Raw genomic sequence first — 17,181 nt, 5'->3', positions numbered from 1 at the left:
AATGGCGAACATTTAAAGCAGCTGAAGACCAACTGACCTGAATCACATTCACATTCACATTCAATTTCCACTCACATTTCCCAAAAAACAGATAATAAAAAGGTATCCAGTCCCGCCCAGAACCACCATGTCCCCATCAGTAGCCAATGCCACAGGGCCCATAGCTAACAATGTCTATCTGTAAATTCTTGAAGTCAAAGCTTCCCCGCAAATCCCGCACCATGTCGGCAACGAAGATCAAGATCATTGCCAACCCTCACTACAAGAAGTCGGGTACAAAGTCGTACGTGCATTTGATGCGCAAGTATCGCTTCAACCCGACTCAACCTGGTCCATACTTCCTCGGCAATGCCATGCAGCAGACAGGCCGGCAGTACACCGATAAGGCTATCGGTGGGCGCGTGCATATGCGTCAGGTACTGAAGAAGAAGAGCGCCGATACCGACCAGGTGGGCGAGGTGGGCGCCGAGGACGTGCAGAATGATTCGATGTATCTTGCTCAAGTGGGTATTGGCAGCCCGGCCCAGAACCTGAATTTGGACTTTGATACGGGATCTGCCGATCTATGGGTAAGTTGGTTATATTATTGTTACATTGCCCTTTTCCCTGATTCCCTGATTCCCTTAGCTTTGTTGTTGTGGGAAATGATTGGTTGTTAACTAGATTGGGTTAGGTCTGGTCGACTAAGTTGCCGTCGGCAACCTTGTCCCAATACACCGATCATACGGTCTTTGACTCCAGCAAATCGAGCACTTTCAAGACCCAGGAAGGCTCGACCTGGAAGATCTCTTACGGCGATGGATCCTCTGCCTCTGGTACTGTCGGTACTGATGATGTGAACATCGGTGGCGTGGTTGTGAAAAACCAGGCCATCGAGCTAGCAGATACCTTGTCGGCCCAGTTCGCAAGCGGGGCTGGTGATGGGCTGCTGGGTCTCGCATTTTCCAACATTAATACCGTGCAGCCAAAGTCTGTAGCTACCCCGGTGGATAACATGATCACCCAGGACGACATCCCGTCATCTGCCGAGCTGTTCACAGCTAAGTTGGGATCGTGGCGTGATGCCGATGAGCCCGACAAGGGCGAGTCGTTCTATACATTCGGTTACATTGACCAGGCTACCGTAACGGCTGCCGGTGCAGACATCACTTACACACCTGTTGATAAGAGCCAGGGATTCTGGCTGTTCGACTCCACTTCTGCGACCGTGAATGGAAAAACCATCACTCGGTCTGGAAACACTGCCATTGCTGACACTGGTACCACTTTGGCTCTTGTGGATGATGCTACCTGCAAGGCCATCTATGATGCTATTGAGGGAGCTAAATACGATAGTGAAAGCCAGGGATACATCTATCCTTCCGATACTACTGTTGATAATTTGCCTGTTGTGTCGTTTGCTGTTGGTGACAAGCAATTTGCCGTGCAGAAGGAGGACTTGGGCTTCGTGGAAGCGAAGTCCGGATGGATCTATGGTGGAATCCAGAGCCGTGGCTCTATGGATATGGATATTCTTGGTGATACTTTCTTGAAGGGCATTTACGCCGTAAGTGATCATTTCGTCTGATACAGAAACAGTGCTAATCCACAGTCTGATAGGTCTTCGATGTTGGCAATACTCGATTCGGCGCTGTCCAGCGCAAGGAACTTAACCAGAACCTTGCCACTCCTCCTTCCTCGTAAATTTTTGGACATCGGTAGTACTTGTTTAGGTGGTCATTGGGTCCTAGCAACATTGAATGGACTATAGGGTCGTGAAGCGATGAATAATCTTTCGGTATCAGAATATGATCATTTCTCTTTCCTGAATTTACCTATAAGCTTTTATGTCCCAAGATTACAAAAAACTTCAAGGGATTGGAAACCCACGACTATCAAAGGCAATGGGTTTTATAGCAGCAGTCAATATTGTCGTCGTCTCTGCCAAGATTTGAGAGTAAACTTTACCTAATCGCTGTGCCTGAGACCCGGTCTCCATGCGGGAGTATCCGCGATACCAAGAAATATTTGTGGATCAATAGAAGCAATCATCCAAATGGAACAGTTCATTAATACTGCATTAATGCTATCATGACATGTCAATAATCACCTTCCCAGTCTTCCCATAGCCTTTTAAAATGGCATCATCCAAGGTGACCACATCAAAGTCCTTCTCGTCTTGAGCTTTCAATAACCCCCGATCAATCCAATCGCTCATTAATCGTAATCGCTCCGCCAATTCTTCAACAGTGGGTGAGGCCGAATTGCATCCAAGAAGCGATAGTCCCTTGCGATATGCTTGGAATATATCTAAAGAAATAGTCTTGTCAACATTTCCCCTAGGAGCTGCAATCCATGCAAAGCGCCCATTTTTCGCCAACTGTTCCATCGTGGCCGACATCAACGCCGGATCTCCCACAGTGTCGATAACCACATCCACTCCATGTCCGTTGGTCAGAGCTGAGATTCTGTCTTTGAGCAAGGCAGCAAGGTCCTGAGTAGCCAAGAGAATATCGGGCTTTGAGTCGTCTCGTCTCGCTGCTGTCAATACCTGCTTCGCTCCCAGTGCCTTGGCCATTTGTACGGCTGCAGATCCAACGGCTCCCTTTGAGCCTAGCACAAGAACGATGTCATTTGCAGTTACCTGTGCACGGCGAAGACACATTAGCGCTGTGGTAAATGGGACACCAACAGTGGCAGCTTGGATGTGAGATAGAGGTGCAGGTTTCTCAACAAGTGCAGCTTGGGGAATCAAGCAGTATTGAGCGTGCGTTCCATCAACTCCAAAGCCAAGAGTTGAGCCACTTGTTCCGTAGACACTTTTGCCTATCCAGGATTTGGCGTCATTGGTGTCATCTGCCACATCGACTACCACACCTGAGTAGTCGCGGCCTGGGACTCGGGGAAAGGTGGTGTATGGAAAACCGCCCTGAGCATTCATTCGATCTGATGGTTGGACTGAGGCATAGTGAATCTGGACTAATGCATAACCAGGTTTCGGGCGCGGGATGGGCAGGTTTGCTTTTGCGAACGTTGGGGGCACACTCGAGGTGACGCGAGTTAATTGAAGCGCTTTCATCGTCGTGGAATTAATATTATTGAGTTTGATTGTCTTTGCCCTTCAGTGACTCCAGAAGGCCAAGAACAGAACCGAATTGAATTGGTGAGGTGCCGACAATCAGTGTGGCGCGCGAGGCGCTTTATATACTGAGCTCGGGACATGTCTGTCAATCATTTTCTTGAAACAACAACCTCTTTTTTCATGTACATGTGACCCACCTGTACTTCCCTTCCCTTCTCGGCATTGGGTATGAGGTGATCGGGATGGAAGGCTACCGGTCTTGCAAGGTTGGTGCGGACCGTGCGGGCCACGCGGCAGATGCGGGATCCGACTTATCAATCAGTGACGAGATGCCGATCCGACGGAAGATATATAAGATTTTCGTCGACTGACCGATTAGTGTGTCAAGTCGCAATTTACTTCACACAAGTTTCACGGAATGATTCCCCTTTTCTGAAATTGACACTATTGACCCAGCCACAATGGCAGAAGCGACTCTGGACTTAAAAGAGCATAATATCAGCCCAGACGCAGGTACGATAAAGTTCTGACATGTCGGTAAAGTTGCCGAAGCTAATTCTGCACCCAAGAAAATACGTTCGCGACGGACCACAATATGGAGCCTGAACAACGTTCAATTGCACCAGATTCTTTCAATACGGATATCGACGAAAAACAAGATGCATCCTCCTACCCACCACCGAAAACGTTTCCACACGAAGTGGCTTTTGTCATTGTTGTCTGTGCCGCCCAGCTCATGACACAAGCTGGTCTGTCGTTGTCAATTGCACCCCTGAAACAAATCAGCGACACTTTTGACAGCACCCCCCAACAATTGACATGGGCTTCGGCAGCATACAGTCTGACAGTCGGGACGTTCATCCTGGTGTCTGGAAGACTGGGTGACGTTTATGGACATCGCTTGATGTTTATCATTGGTTTTATGTGGTTTGCACTCTGGTCTCTTCTGGCTGGTTTCTCTGCGTATTCGACCACCGTATACTTAGATTGCTGTAGGGCATGCCAAGGCATAGGCGCGGCCGCTCTTCTTCCCAATGCTGTCGCCATCCTGGGAAGAACATACCCACCCGGTAAGCGAAAGGGCATGGTATTCTGTCTGTTCGGAGCTGTGGCACCAGGAGGATTCATCATTGGTGCAACTTTCTCGTCACTAATAGCCGAGAAGCTGTGGTGGCCCTGGGCATATTGGATTTGCGCGATTGCGTGTGTTATGTTTGCTATCCTTGGATTCCTGGTGATTCCTCACATGCCACAAGAAAAGCCACGGCCTGAACTCTCTGCTTTTGCTCGATTGGACGGACTCGGGGCTATACTCGGCGTCTCGGGTATGATTCTCTTCAATTTTGCTTGGAACCAGGCCGCCACTGTAGGATGGCAAGTTCCCTACAATTATGCATTGCTGATTGTGGGGATTTTGATCATCGGGGCTTTCCTTTATGTGGAGAGCAAGTCTGCGTATCCACTACTACCCCGTTCAGTCTTCAAAGGCGAGACTGGCTGGGTCCTTGGCTGCATTTGTGCGGGCTGGTCTTCATTTGGCGTTGTAGTATTCTACTACTACGCTATTATGACCAACGTCGAATCAGCCACTGGGCTTCTTACGACGGCCAGGTTTTCCGGTGTCGCTGTTTCAGGTGCCATTGCGGCTGTGTGTACTGGAGTGCTTCTCGAATACCTTCCAGCTTGCGTGATCATGTTCATCGCCATGATGGCTTTCGCGATAGGCCAGGCATTATTGGTTTCGTTGCCCATTGGCCAGGTTTATTGGGCCAACGCCTTTTTGATCGCGATTATTACACCCTGGGGAATGTAGGAAACACCTGAATCTTGAGACCAAATTGACTTCTGCTAATCTGAAAATAGGGACATGTCCTTCCCCTCCGGAATTCTGATCCTAAGCGACGCCATGCCAGCGGAAGATCAAGGTGTTGCCGGTTCGCTCGTGACCACGGCCGTGAACTATTCGATCTCCTTGGGACTGGGCTTTGCTGGAGTGGTGGAGAGCTACGTCAATGATGATGGACAAAATATCCTCAAAGGTTACCGTGGAGCCTCATATATGGGTCTTGGTTTAGCTGGGCTGGGTGTCATGGTTGCGACCAGTTTTATGATTGTGACTTGGAGGAGGTCATCTAAGAAAAGTCTGTAAATTTTTTTGTTCTAGCCCACGAGGGCCGTAATTAAATAATATAGAGCCACATTCCCACTGCTTTAAATGGGCATTTGAAAATCCATGGCCCACAAATAATCTAAATCAATAGGAAGCTGAGCTACCAACGATGGGCTGAGGGATGCAATGTCCTGTAAAAGCTGCCCCTCCGTCCCTGGGGCCGTGGTTTCAGGTGTAGATGTTCCAACGATTCGTTCAAGCGCATTCATGCCTTTGCGCTTCTTGTCCAAAGATGCTTTGGCAAGCTGCCGAGCTGTGCAGAGTGCCTCCTTGGCCAGATGTGTGCTGAATCGATCCACAATAAGTTCTAGGGTGTCCATCGTCTCCGAGAGCCTTTCACAGCTTGAGACCGTGTCCATAACAAGCAAAGAACACGCAAATTGAAACACGGTACCAACAACATTCCACCAAGGCTGGTTTTGATTGGCGAGTCTCCGTGCTGCAGATATGGCAGCTGTTCCGGTTGCGATCACACGGTCGTTCTGTCCCTGCCGAAGGCTTGGATCCATGACACGAAGACGACGGTAGATACCCAGGGCAAGGTCTGCCCGCAGTAGTATGAGGAAATCATGGTCAACAGTTGTATCTGCAAGTTTTTCTAAGGCGGAGAGCAATTCCTGTATGAGAACCTCCAAATTATCGGTGTTCTGGTTCGTTGGTATAGCTGCAATGAGACTGCATAATTGCGATGTGAAATCCCCTCCTCTAGATGTCGAACTGGAAGTTTCAAGTATTCTGCGATTAAATGTCATGATGGACCGACCATACTCGAATGCAATGAGGACGTGGACACAGTTCGCGACCTGTGCTGTTCGGTTGATGATATCTGAAGTCTCCGGATTTGGGGCAATGTTGCCAATGGCTTGCATTATGAACTCGGGCGCATGATGTAGACCTGCCGCTTCAACGAGATGCATAATGGTACAGCTACAAAGCCAAGCCACATGAGGTCTCCCAGTGCATCGAATATATATTGTTCGAAGTATCCATGCAGCAATGATCTCGAGAGTAGGGAAGCGACTGATCACATCATCTTCAAGGATTTCTTTCGCGTGTGATATTATCCATATTTCGGTATCCTGGTCCAAAGAATCATTGAACAAGGATGCTAAACCGAGAATGCCACAGATCAAAGCTTCGAAGGCCATGTCTTGGGGCTGCCCGTGCCAGTGTTTCTCACAGAGCATATAGATACGACCCATATCTAGGAATCCAAAGACAGGGTGAATAACGGCGGTATAAATATCGATGAGACTTCTTGCTGTGTTCCAAGGGATTTTCCCTGCGACCTTGTGGGAAACTGCACAGGCTGGTTCCTTGCGAACGCCCGTATGGTATGCGAATGAGTGCAGTCGTGGAAGTTTGGTCGCCTGAACTTCCAAGCCAACATAGAGTGGGAATGCAACGCATGAATACCTTCCCACATAACGAGGTTTCGACGGTTCGATAACCCCGGGTAAAATCGATGAATCAGTGCTTTTTTTGGACGTAGCTGGTTGGTGTGTCAATCGTGTCATTTTTGTGGATGGCTGGGATAACGAAGCATTCGGCGCGGATCGTTTAAAAGGTGCTGATACGGCCATAGTATCATATTCACATTCGTAATCATATCCTTTGCAGATATTGCAAGGCATTTTGCCATCGCATTTCCTCTTGCGTCGACGACAAGGGAGACAGGCTTGTCTGGAGCGTTGTCGTACCGGCCCCGGGGTAACCGATGGCTCTGATGGGCCTGGAATATTTGGGTGAGCCGACATCATAGGTAGACCTTCAGTTGTCACCAATCCCAAGGTTAGAGTCACTGTGATGCCAATGGCGAACGTCCTTGGCGTTGATACTGGCCCCCTTTTGTGAAGCCAATGATATATTGCCTCTCGCAAGACCTTGGCATACAAACAAATATTAGCAGCTCTCCCGATATGCTTACATGGATAGTCTAGGAGGATTTGTCGCGCTGGTTCCAAGGTTGTCAAAAGTGTCGGCCCACACTAGACATCCGTGGAAGTACAGATAAGGTATGCCAAGGCAGCGATTATTAGTGCCTTGGTAATCGGGCACTAAGATGGAAGAGTAGGGGCAGGTCTGAACCATGCTTTTATGCACACAAAGCTGCGGAAAATAAATACATTCTTGTTTGAGACTGTAGTGCAGTCAGATGTATATATGATACCATCATAATCCATGCATGTCATGAATAGTGACCGCGACACATGCATTAAATTTTTCAGATTATACACATCTTCCATGGGTTTCACCAACATCCATGCATTTACCATTTCTGGGCTCACAAATGCGCCTATAGTTCCTCCCAAAAGTTACTGATGCATACTAGACACGCTTTCTCTCGTTCTCTGTTTCCTTCTTCGTACTCTTCCAATAAGTTGCTTGGCTCTGGGCCTGAAGGATAGAATTGATTTAAGCCTCAAGATCAGTGCTTGAAGTGCAGAACATATTTGCTTTTTTATTTTTGTACTCAGGACTATATAGAGTAGTGTTATCACATTTCGCGTTATAATATCTTGCTCAAATGTAAAGACAGTAGGAAATTGCGGGTACAATCTCAAACACTTCATAGTGAGGGACAGCCGATAAGGCCGCACGCGACCGATAAGATAAGGCTCTGGGGGATACTTACTCCGGCGCCCGGCATCGCGTCACTCACGCGCTAAGACGATATATCACCTTTGTTATTTCGCTTGATACAAAGCCCACTTCATTTGTATCCCTGATTTCCCCCGACACTCGTTCATTTTTCCCCACCAGATGACTGAAGTTAGAAGAAAAGCTCTCACCGGAGACGCTCAATCTGCCCCAGAATCGTCCTTACGAGTCTTGACTTGCCTATGCTCACTTGACTGATACGTTCATCTCGGGATACTGTGCGATCGCAAGGGAACGTCTCAAATGATGGGTTCCGAGACTGATTTCGAAGACGCCGATGCGACGGAAGCTCAGTTATTGAGCCAATTCCAAAGCTCCCCCGCTCGCAAAACCGCCTCGAACAAAACCCAAGACCAAGACCAAGACTCAGAGGAGAATGAAGCCCACCAGCCACCACAACCTAGAGCTATGAACCACTTCATTGAAATTACTGTGCCGGATGTTGGTCATGAAAGCGACTATGAGTACCTACCAGGGCATTTCGCCGTGCGCCGGATTTTGAAATTGGATTCAAAAAACCCCCAAAAGCCCTCCTACACCGTCAGACTACAGAGTGGGGAGCAACAGACAATGACCTACGATCGATTCATGCAGCTAGAAAACAGTTCTCAAGCTTTAGACCAGTTCAATCCGGATTCGGATTACAGTGATGATCTAGCATTGATTCAAAGGAACAGCCGGCAGCGCCGCCTGCGCGCAATGTTCTCTGGAGATGGCGCGGCATCGGAAGAATCCGACCCAGATTTTCCCAGACCTAGCAGACGCCGAGATCGCCACCGTGCTGAATACACTCAATATTTTCATATTGAGACAGAAAGTGAGCAAGAAGAACCCTCGGATGCTCCAGAAAGCTCCGACGACGAGCTCAATGCTCCTCGTGCCTCTACCAGGCTACGGCAAAGAGCGAAGAAGGCCAAACCCAAATCTTCCTCCAACAAATACGCAGATCCTGATGAAGGAACACGCAGGTCGAATCGGGAAAGAAAGTCTATTCGGAAAAACATGGAGGAACGGCTAGAGGATGACCTTTCAGAAGCCGAAGCCGAGGGTCCACGCCGGCCGAAATACACTGGGGCCCGAGAGATCTTCATCGAACTCGATCGTGATGACGAATTCAGAAACAGACATTTCGGATGTTGTTCTACCTGCAACTGGTTTGAGGATGATGAAGAGAAGGGCATCCTGGTGTTTTGCCAAGGCTGCAGCTCATCATATCATCAATCCTGCCTTGGGCCCCGTGGCAGTCGAGAGCATCTCGTCACCAAGATTGACGAAGGAAGCTTCATCCTTCAATGCCGTCGCTGTCTTGGCAGTTCTCACGACAAGCATGATGTTCGTCCTCACCTCGGCCACTGTGCTGTTTGTAGGAGGGAAGGCCCAATGTCCCAACCCCTTCGAGGGCGTCTCACCTCTAAGGAAGAACAACAATTACGCATAGCGAACGGGGGCACGGACCCGATCACTGAAATTGATATGGCTCTGGTTAACAATGTCGAAAATGTGTTATTCCGATGCACTACTTGCCACCGAGGATTCCACGCGGAACATCTTCCCCAAATTGACGGAAAAGACAAAACGGACAAAACGGACCCTTTCAGTGAATACAAACACTGGCAATGTCATCATTGCTCATCTACACCAGATGAAATAGAGGTCCTCGTGGCTTGGCGTCCTCTTCAATCCAAAGTTGCCGTGGGGAAGTCAATTTCACTACCTGAACTTATTCCAGAGATTGATAAAGAGTACCTCATCAAATGGAAATCAAAGTCATATTTCCGCGCAACTTGGATGCCTGGTGACTGGGTATGGGGTGTCAGCAGTCCTGCCATGCTGCGGGCTTTCTACAATACCCCTCGGAAACCAATCTTCACGATGAAAGAGGCAATTCCTGAAGAGAATCTTCGGGTAGACATCGTGTTCAATGTTTCATGGGTGTCAGAAGATGATGCCACGAATCCTGAGATGGTTGAAGAGGCATACGTCAAGTACAAGGGATTGAACTATGAAGAGGCAGTTTGGGAGGTCCCCCCTAAACCAGAGGAGACTGAGCGATGGGAAGACTTCAAGGCCGCCTTCGAAGATTGGTTGCGCCGAGACACGATCCAGCCTGTGGATCCCAAAGAGCTCAAACATCATCTCGCAGCTACCCGCCAATTGGATTTCGAGACCGAGTTAGTACTGCAAGCCCAACCAGAAATGATCACTCATGGTGAGCTTATGGAGTATCAGCTCGAGGGCGTGAATTGGCTTTATTATATGCATTTTCAGCAAAGGAATGCCATTCTAGCAGACGATATGGGCCTCGGTAAGACAGTCCAAGTCATTGGCCTATTTGCGACCCTCATCAAGAAGCATTCGTGCTGGCCGTTTCTGGTAGTTGCTCCGAATTCAACGGTTCCTAACTGGCGACGGGAGATCAAGTCATGGGCACCGGACATTCAGGTTGTGACGTATTTCGGGTCCGCATATGCGTGCCAAATGGCTCGTGAACATGAGATGTTCCCAGAAGGTGGCAAGCATCTCTGCTGCCATGTGGTCATTGCTTCGTATGAGAGCATGATAGATGATGAAGCAAAGAGGGTGCTCTCAAAAGTTCATTGGGCAGGTTTGGTGGTTGATGAGGGCCAACGCCTAAAAAATGATAAATCTCAGCTCTACGAGCGCCTTGCTCGCATGAAGTTTGACTTTAAAGTTCTTCTCACTGGCACTCCTCTTCAGAACAATATCCGGGAGTTATTCAATCTCATTCAATTCCTTGATCCAAAGACGAAGGCCGACAAATTGGAAGAAGAGTATGGCGAACTCACTTCAGACAATATCCGAAGTCTTCATAAAATGATTAGTCCGTTCTTTCTTCGTCGCACCAAGGCCGAGGTTCTGCCATTCCTACCGCCGATGGTGCAAATTATTGTGCCTGTCTCGATGTCTTTTGTGCAAAAGAAGTTGTACAAGTCAATCTTGGGAAAGAATCCTGAACTGATAAAAGCCATTTGCACAACTCATGTCAGTCAGCTCAAGAAACAGGAAAAACACAACTTGAACAATATTCTCATGCAGCTCAGAAAATGTCTGTGTCATCCATTCGTTTACAGCCGAGAAATTGAGGAAGTCACAGACAATGCTAGACAGGCTCATGAGCGCTTGGTGGAGGCTTCAGGCAAATTTCAGTTACTAAACCTCATGTTGCCAAAGCTGCAAGAGCGCGGCCACCGTGTCTTGATTTTCAGCCAATTTCTTGAAAATTTGGATCTTGTTGAAGATTTCCTCTCCGGGCTTGAGCTGCGCTACTGTCGTCTGGATGGAAGATTGGTGGCTCGGGAGAAGCAAAAGCAAATTGATCAATTTAATGCGCCCGACTCTCCCTACTTTGCTTTTCTACTGTCGACTCGGTCTGGTGGTGTTGGAATCAACCTTGCGACGGCTGATACCGTCATAATCATGGACCCAGACTTCAATCCAAAGCAAGATATGCAAGCTTTGTCCCGGGCTCATCGGATCGGCCAGAAGAATGTCGTCCTTGTCTACCACCTTACAACACGAGCATCCGTGGAGGAAAAGATCATGGAAAAGGGCAAGAAAAAATTGGCCCTTGACCATGTCCTCATTGAGCGCATGGAAGACATGGAAGATGAAGAAGACTTGGAATCTATTTTGCGTCATGGCGCCCAGGCTTTGTTCGAAGACGACCATTCAGCCGATGTCCTTTACGACGAGGAATCCATCGATAAACTCTTAGACCGAAGTCAAGCCGAAAAGGCCGAGGAGGCGAAGAAGAAGGACAAAGATGCCAAGGATGCCAAGGAAGGAGATGCTCAAGCAAACAATCCGCAATTCAATTTTGCTCGTGTTTGGCAAAAGGACGGTGGCACTTTGGAAGAAGTAACCCTGAGCAAAGATACACCTATGGATGAGGACGTTTGGGCCAAGATTTTGAAAGAGCGCGAGCACCATGCTCGTGAAGAAGCTTTTCGCAAAGCTGAAGGATTCGGTCGAGGGAAGCGAAAGCGAGCTCAAGTCAATTACCAGACCGCACAGGAAGAGGCCAACGACCTTGATGGTGCAAATTCGACCACGGTGTCTCCCATCAAGAAGCGCAAGAGCAAGGCGAGCAGTGAGAGCGATGGCGAATTTGAACAGAAGGGCGACGTCGAAGAATCTGACTCTGCCAACGATACAGCCGGGGATGTAGATGATATGGATATTGACATTGAGCCTCTCCGCCCGAAAAAGAGCCATCCATTTAAGCGTATTAAAGTTCCTGTGGCCGCCCCAGCCTTGGTGGGTCTTGACGGCACTTCAGATTCAGATAGTATTGCGCCTTGCATCGCATGCGAAAAAAGCCACGGGCTTGGCCAATGTCCCTTGAAAGAGGCTGGCGTCGAACACTGTCCGCTCTGCGGCCTGGCACACCTTGGAGGACGGCGAGCTTGCCCTCATTTTCATTCCACAATCCAAATCCGGCGTATGCTGGAAGCATTGGCTCAAAGCAAAGAGGCTCCCAGTCTTGTTTCTGCAGCCAAGAAATATCTGCGTGGAGTCCTCGGTCACTTAATGTCAATCGAGCGCAAACAATCCTCTCTACATAGTGACTCCGCCGATCAAATTCCGACAAGCCAAATTCCGGCTTCGCGAGTACCTGCTACTGCAGGGCACCCTCAACCTACTCCCAATCCGCATTTTGGTCCACCCAGGCTCACAACCAATGCCGCCGGCTCGGAAAAGAGCATGGCACGGCCTTCCATTGGTACATTCGCGCATCAGCCACACAGAAAGTCTTTCCACATGGCTGAAGTATCTAATCCCGCAACCCATACCGCAAGCTTTGGAACTAGCCCGACCTGGCCTGTTCTCGGTAGTTTCACGCATCAACCCTCGACGCAGCCGCAGAACAGAATTACAGCGCAGCAGCCTAGCCTACTTGGAACCTCGCGGTCCATGCCCTCGAGCCAGAGCACGTCGGCCCAACAAACTCAGACATCCAACAACGTACCAGTTGTTGACTTGACTGGACCCGAGGGGCTGGAAAGCTACTCTTCTCCATATCCCTACGTTTCTCCCCATCTCAACAACCCTGGACACCACTCGGCTCACTAGGATCTGCCTGTCGTTACCTTTGTTTCCCAATGGCCTTTGGCATTGCTGTCCCTTGGCTTTCCTGGTTTTCTTCTCGGCGCTCGGCGCTCGGCACAATCCAATTGTGTTTTTGTTTTTTTGTCTTCGCAAACGGAGCATGGAATGGTGAACATAAAATCCCAAGCGTTATGTGGCACAACTCATGATATGGCGAAAAAAGGGGGGTGCATGGAGATTTCCATTTTGATGCTCATTGATTGAACATGATACCCCAATTTGGTTGTTATTCTTCAGATAATAATCCCAGCGTGATACAACTGGCTTTGCCCAGATTGAGACATCCATCCATACCGTAGACCCGAGTTGGCGTCTTCGTATTCCCTACTCTTCTTCAGTGGCTTCACATTTCCCCAGTGCCAAAATAGTCCAATTCAGCCACTAGTACGGACGCTTGGTATAGCATGTAATGAGCTCATTCGATTAACTCCAAATGGTGCCAAACGTACTTTAGAATGTGTACTAATTGGCAGATAAACCATGGAACTTCTTGCCTTCCTTCGGGCCCCAATCCCGTCAAGCACGCCCTCTGCCTAGTTCAGGGTAAAATAGACCAAACAGTCAATCACTGGTACCTGGCTGACAGCTCAATTTCCAGGGCCCATCAGTTCCCTATCCTGGTTTCAGAATGTTGGTTTTCGTCAGGACGACTGTTGCCAACATTGAAAGGTTAGGGCCCATGCAAGTCACGAGACCCGCTGCCCAACCTCAGTTGTCCCCGAGTCCACGACTATCCATCAATAACCACCGAGTATGTAATTTGTATGAGTAAAAAGGTAATCTTGTATAAGTGTTCGTCAAGTGCTGGGCATTTGTCTGCTTTCTGGTGTCCCTAGCATGACCAAATGGTCTTCTCCATCACCCAAGCTCGGGTCGATGTTGTAACGGTAGTTTCAGGTAGGGCAGATAGCTTGAGGCTCGTTCGCAAGGCAAAGGAAGTTATATTCAAGCCTCTAGGTGGCCGATAATACTTAGCATCAGTTCTTGAGATAACGAGTGTTCAAGGGTAGAAGTTCTGCTTGGGAGAGGGACCATTGTTCCTACTACTGGCACAATCCAGCCAAGTATTGAAACTTGTTGGTGTTTTTAAGCAGAGTATTCGCTGAGAACAATGTCCTACCTGTCTGATGGAGATGCAATGTGTGTATCAAAGGCAGTATTCTGGTAGGCTTGAGGCTCAATATCGACAGAGCCCCCCAGCTTTCTGCCGTAGAAGGTGATGAAGGCAAGATTGAGATCTCGACTAGACGGTAGCTGCAGCTAGCCATCTTAGACAATCAATGACTGCAAAATTGTTGCTTTAGATCAAAGAACATTGTTTTCATTCGTATGGTTCCTCCATTGTTGTGGTTAAAAGTCTATTCTTGAGGCCGTGTTCCTTAGCAGGACTTCTTTTCAATGTATGTGGAAAAGGTTGGACTAACAACCTCTGTTGTCTTCTACTCAGTACACACCAAACTCTTTATCTTGTAAATTGTTATTGGGTATGACCTAATTAGGAAAAGGATGCCTTGGGCAAGTGTATACATGAAAAAAGCAGAGTTTTCCTTGCGTGTCGTAACGGTACGCGATATAGCCTCTACTTCATTCACGACAACCTCAAAGTGAGAGAACGATCTCTGCATTTAAAACTCTTCCTCTTGTTCTTCCTCCCACTCTCTTTCTTCCTTCTTCAACCTCTTTCCCATCTCCTTCTACTTTTCTTCCTGAACTGGCTTTCCTGTTTCCCTCTTATTGTTTCACACATCTACTTGTATGAGCCTTACAGCTTCTTGTTCCCTGTGATCATATCAACTCTTGCTTCATTTTGCGTTGCCTTGGATCTTAGCCACTTGAGCTGCGGTTAATACATCCAAGACGCGTTCAAGATGGATCGTCCTCCTCGTGGTCCTGGCTTCATTTGTGCTCGTCCTGAAGGAAATTTTACTCCCCTCGTTCCCCTCGACGAGTTCCCGCCCAATATCTCTATCCGAGGTGTTTCTCGTATCCTTACCCCTGCTCAGACTCAGGGAATGACGAGCTGTGGCATGGCCCGCGCTCGTACTGAGCCATGGGCTTTTGAAGGAGCTTCAACTCTGGCTCCCCCCAGCAAAAATGATTTGACCGAGCTGAAGTCGGCTCTTATCAAAATGATTGGCGACAACTCTCTGCCCAATCATTACCGTGATCTGATTCAGAACATCATGAGCCGCTGTCTCATCAATGTTCCCTGCGCCCAGGCCACTACTTCAGCTACCCCAGCTGCTGCTGTCCCTGCCAGTGCCAATAAGTGCACTCCTCTTCCCGGAGATGATCGTGTAAGTAAATTTTCTTCCGTCAGAGTGAGCTATATACTAATTCTCATTATAAGCAGCGTGCGCCCGTCTCTCGTGAGCAGGATCGCATCCCAAACCGTAAGAAGTACTGCTCGTACTGGATTCGTCACGGAGAATGTGATTACCTTCAGCAAGGTTAGTGTCAACCCCTCCTCCTCCACGAAAATACACAGAGACATAAACTAATTTATTCAATCACAGGCTGCATGTACAAGCATGAGATGCCCCTCGAGCCTGGACTCATTGAAGAGCTTGGCCTCCGTGATATCCCGAGATGGTATCGTGAGAAGTACAACGTTCCCAGTCTTCTCCACGCAACCTATCATCGGCCGCAGGCTCAGCTCGCGATTGCCGGTCAGCCTCAACAGAAGACCATTGAATACAATGAGCCTTCGGCTTCTTCTGACGATCGTGGTAACAATGCTGAGAATGCCAACCACCGCGTCAACAATAGCGGCCGGCTCAAGGCTTCTCGTGGTGCTCACAATGGCAAGGCCCGCGGTAATGGCCGTAGTCAGAACAGCAACCGCAACGTGAACAGCACTGCCAACGATATTCTCAACACCAACGGTATGAGCCAGATGCACAATATGCCTGCCAACGGCATGAACCAGATGCATGGTGTCACTGTTAGCGGCATGGGTCAGATGCACAATGTGCCTCGCAAGATGACTCCTGATGACAGCACTAGCCCCGGCAGTGGCATCAGCATTGCCAGCCAAACCAGTTCCATGAAGACTGGCCCACCCCTCGACCTTCAGAGCACTACAGCGAATAGTGTGTCTCGTGCCCCGACTGTTGTGCCTATTACCTCAGTCGCGCCTCCCAACCAATTCGGGGCTGCGCCCGTTGGCTTCCATGCCAATCATGTCCCGCGCTTTGCGCAAAACGAAGGCATGCTCCATGGGGCTTCATTCTCGGGCCGCCGTCTGGCCAATCCCGTGATTGACTGTCTGGAAGACGACACTTCCAGCGGCTCGGCTAGAAACTTCAAATCCCCTAGGGCTCCTGACTTTTACTGTCGTCAAAATTCTCGTCGCTTGTATGATTTCGGCTGTGACGGAGATGTGAAGAAGGAGTCTGGCGCAAGCCCCGAGCCTCTCACTCCGATCGAGGAGATTGTCGAGCCTGAAAATGTTGAGCTCGATGTCATTGAGCCCCAGCATTTCAAGTCCGGCCTTTTCGACTCCGAGCTGTTCAAATCCGATGGCCATACTGTTCCGATCCTTTCCACCATGGGTGCTCTTCTGAAGAAGCTCCTCTCGGAGTCCGAGGAAATTGATCCGCATCGGGTTCTCTTTAATTTTGGACCCATTGGCGAGGATGTTAAGCTGCCTCCACAGATCCAGTGCCCCAAGATGGGCACACTTATCGACATCGACACCAAGGATGTCACTCCGGCTCCGGCTGCTCTGCCTGCCATGTACACATTTGGCCAAAATTTCATGTACGGCCATGTCAACAAGTAATTCCGACTGAAGACGTCGTGTTCGAACTGGCTTTTTGCCGATTGAACATACAATGCCACGATATGGCCGGACGTTTCTGCTTCTATTCAAGCCCTCGTGTGTTTACAATCTCTGGTCCATCTTATGTGTTTCTCTTTTGATCCTTCTTTTCGGATTCATGGTGGTATTTCTTTATGTTTTCCTTTATGATATACCATCATGACATCCTACTGCAACAACTTGACAACCTTTTGGGTATTGGCCGGCTTTCACCAGTATCGCATGGGGATTGTTTCAGCAAGGATCCTTCTCAATATTTCAGCCTATGGTTTCATGATTTCAAAAGCGATTTATGAACGACTTTCATGGTGATTCTGCCATCTCTTCTCAATGTTA

The 17,181-nt window shown here is 48.7% G+C and overlaps 6 protein-coding genes across 6 annotated transcripts; 4 read left to right on the top strand and 2 right to left on the bottom strand.

Moving 5' to 3' along the window:
• Nucleotides 1–221: 221 nt before the first annotated feature.
• N7503_002216 (pepsin-like aspartic protease) lies at nt 222–1,683 on the top strand (the record flags this gene model as incomplete). The annotated part of the gene is made up of 3 exons (XM_057061763.1): nt 222–569; nt 674–1,546; nt 1,600–1,683. 3 exons carry the CDS (start codon nt 222–224, stop codon nt 1,681–1,683), a joined length of 1,305 nt encoding a protein of 434 aa, XP_056925725.1.
• Nucleotides 1,684–2,068: 385 nt separating this feature from the next.
• On the bottom strand, nt 2,069–3,058 carry N7503_002215 (quinone oxidoreductase family protein; the record flags this gene model as incomplete). Its single annotated transcript, XM_057061762.1, has 1 exon — nt 2,069–3,058. One exon carries the CDS (start codon nt 3,056–3,058, stop codon nt 2,069–2,071), a length of 990 nt encoding a protein of 329 aa, XP_056925724.1.
• Nucleotides 3,059–3,522: 464 nt separating this feature from the next.
• Nucleotides 3,523–5,210, top strand: N7503_002214 (MFS transporter; the record flags this gene model as incomplete). Its single annotated transcript, XM_057061761.1, has 3 exons — nt 3,523–3,574; nt 3,631–4,870; nt 4,925–5,210. 3 exons carry the CDS (start codon nt 3,523–3,525, stop codon nt 5,208–5,210), a joined length of 1,578 nt encoding a protein of 525 aa, XP_056925723.1.
• A 62-nt stretch (nt 5,211–5,272) lies between these two features.
• Nucleotides 5,273–6,748, bottom strand: N7503_002213 (putative C6 transcription factor; the record flags this gene model as incomplete). The annotated part of the gene is made up of 1 exon (XM_057061760.1): nt 5,273–6,748. One exon carries the CDS (start codon nt 6,746–6,748, stop codon nt 5,273–5,275), a length of 1,476 nt encoding a protein of 491 aa, XP_056925722.1.
• A 1,390-nt stretch (nt 6,749–8,138) lies between these two features.
• Nucleotides 8,139–12,986, top strand: N7503_002212 (uncharacterized protein; the record flags this gene model as incomplete). The annotated part of the gene is made up of 1 exon (XM_057061759.1): nt 8,139–12,986. The coding sequence occupies one exon, from the start codon at nt 8,139–8,141 to the stop codon at nt 12,984–12,986; it is 4,848 nt and encodes a 1,615-aa protein (XP_056925721.1).
• Nucleotides 12,987–14,890: 1,904 nt separating this feature from the next.
• N7503_002211 (uncharacterized protein) lies at nt 14,891–16,806 on the top strand (the record flags this gene model as incomplete). The annotated part of the gene is made up of 3 exons (XM_057061758.1): nt 14,891–15,319; nt 15,376–15,472; nt 15,539–16,806. 3 exons carry the CDS (start codon nt 14,891–14,893, stop codon nt 16,804–16,806), a joined length of 1,794 nt encoding a protein of 597 aa, XP_056925720.1.
• Between the last annotated feature and the right edge of the window lie 375 nt (nt 16,807–17,181).

Source organism: Penicillium pulvis (assembly GCF_028828015.1).
Source record: "Penicillium pulvis strain IBT 33274 chromosome Unknown contig_12_segment0_segment0, whole genome shotgun sequence".
Taxonomy (NCBI): Eukaryota; Fungi; Ascomycota; class Eurotiomycetes; order Eurotiales; family Aspergillaceae; genus Penicillium; species Penicillium pulvis.
This window is presented reverse-complemented; position numbering and strand designations above follow the sequence as displayed.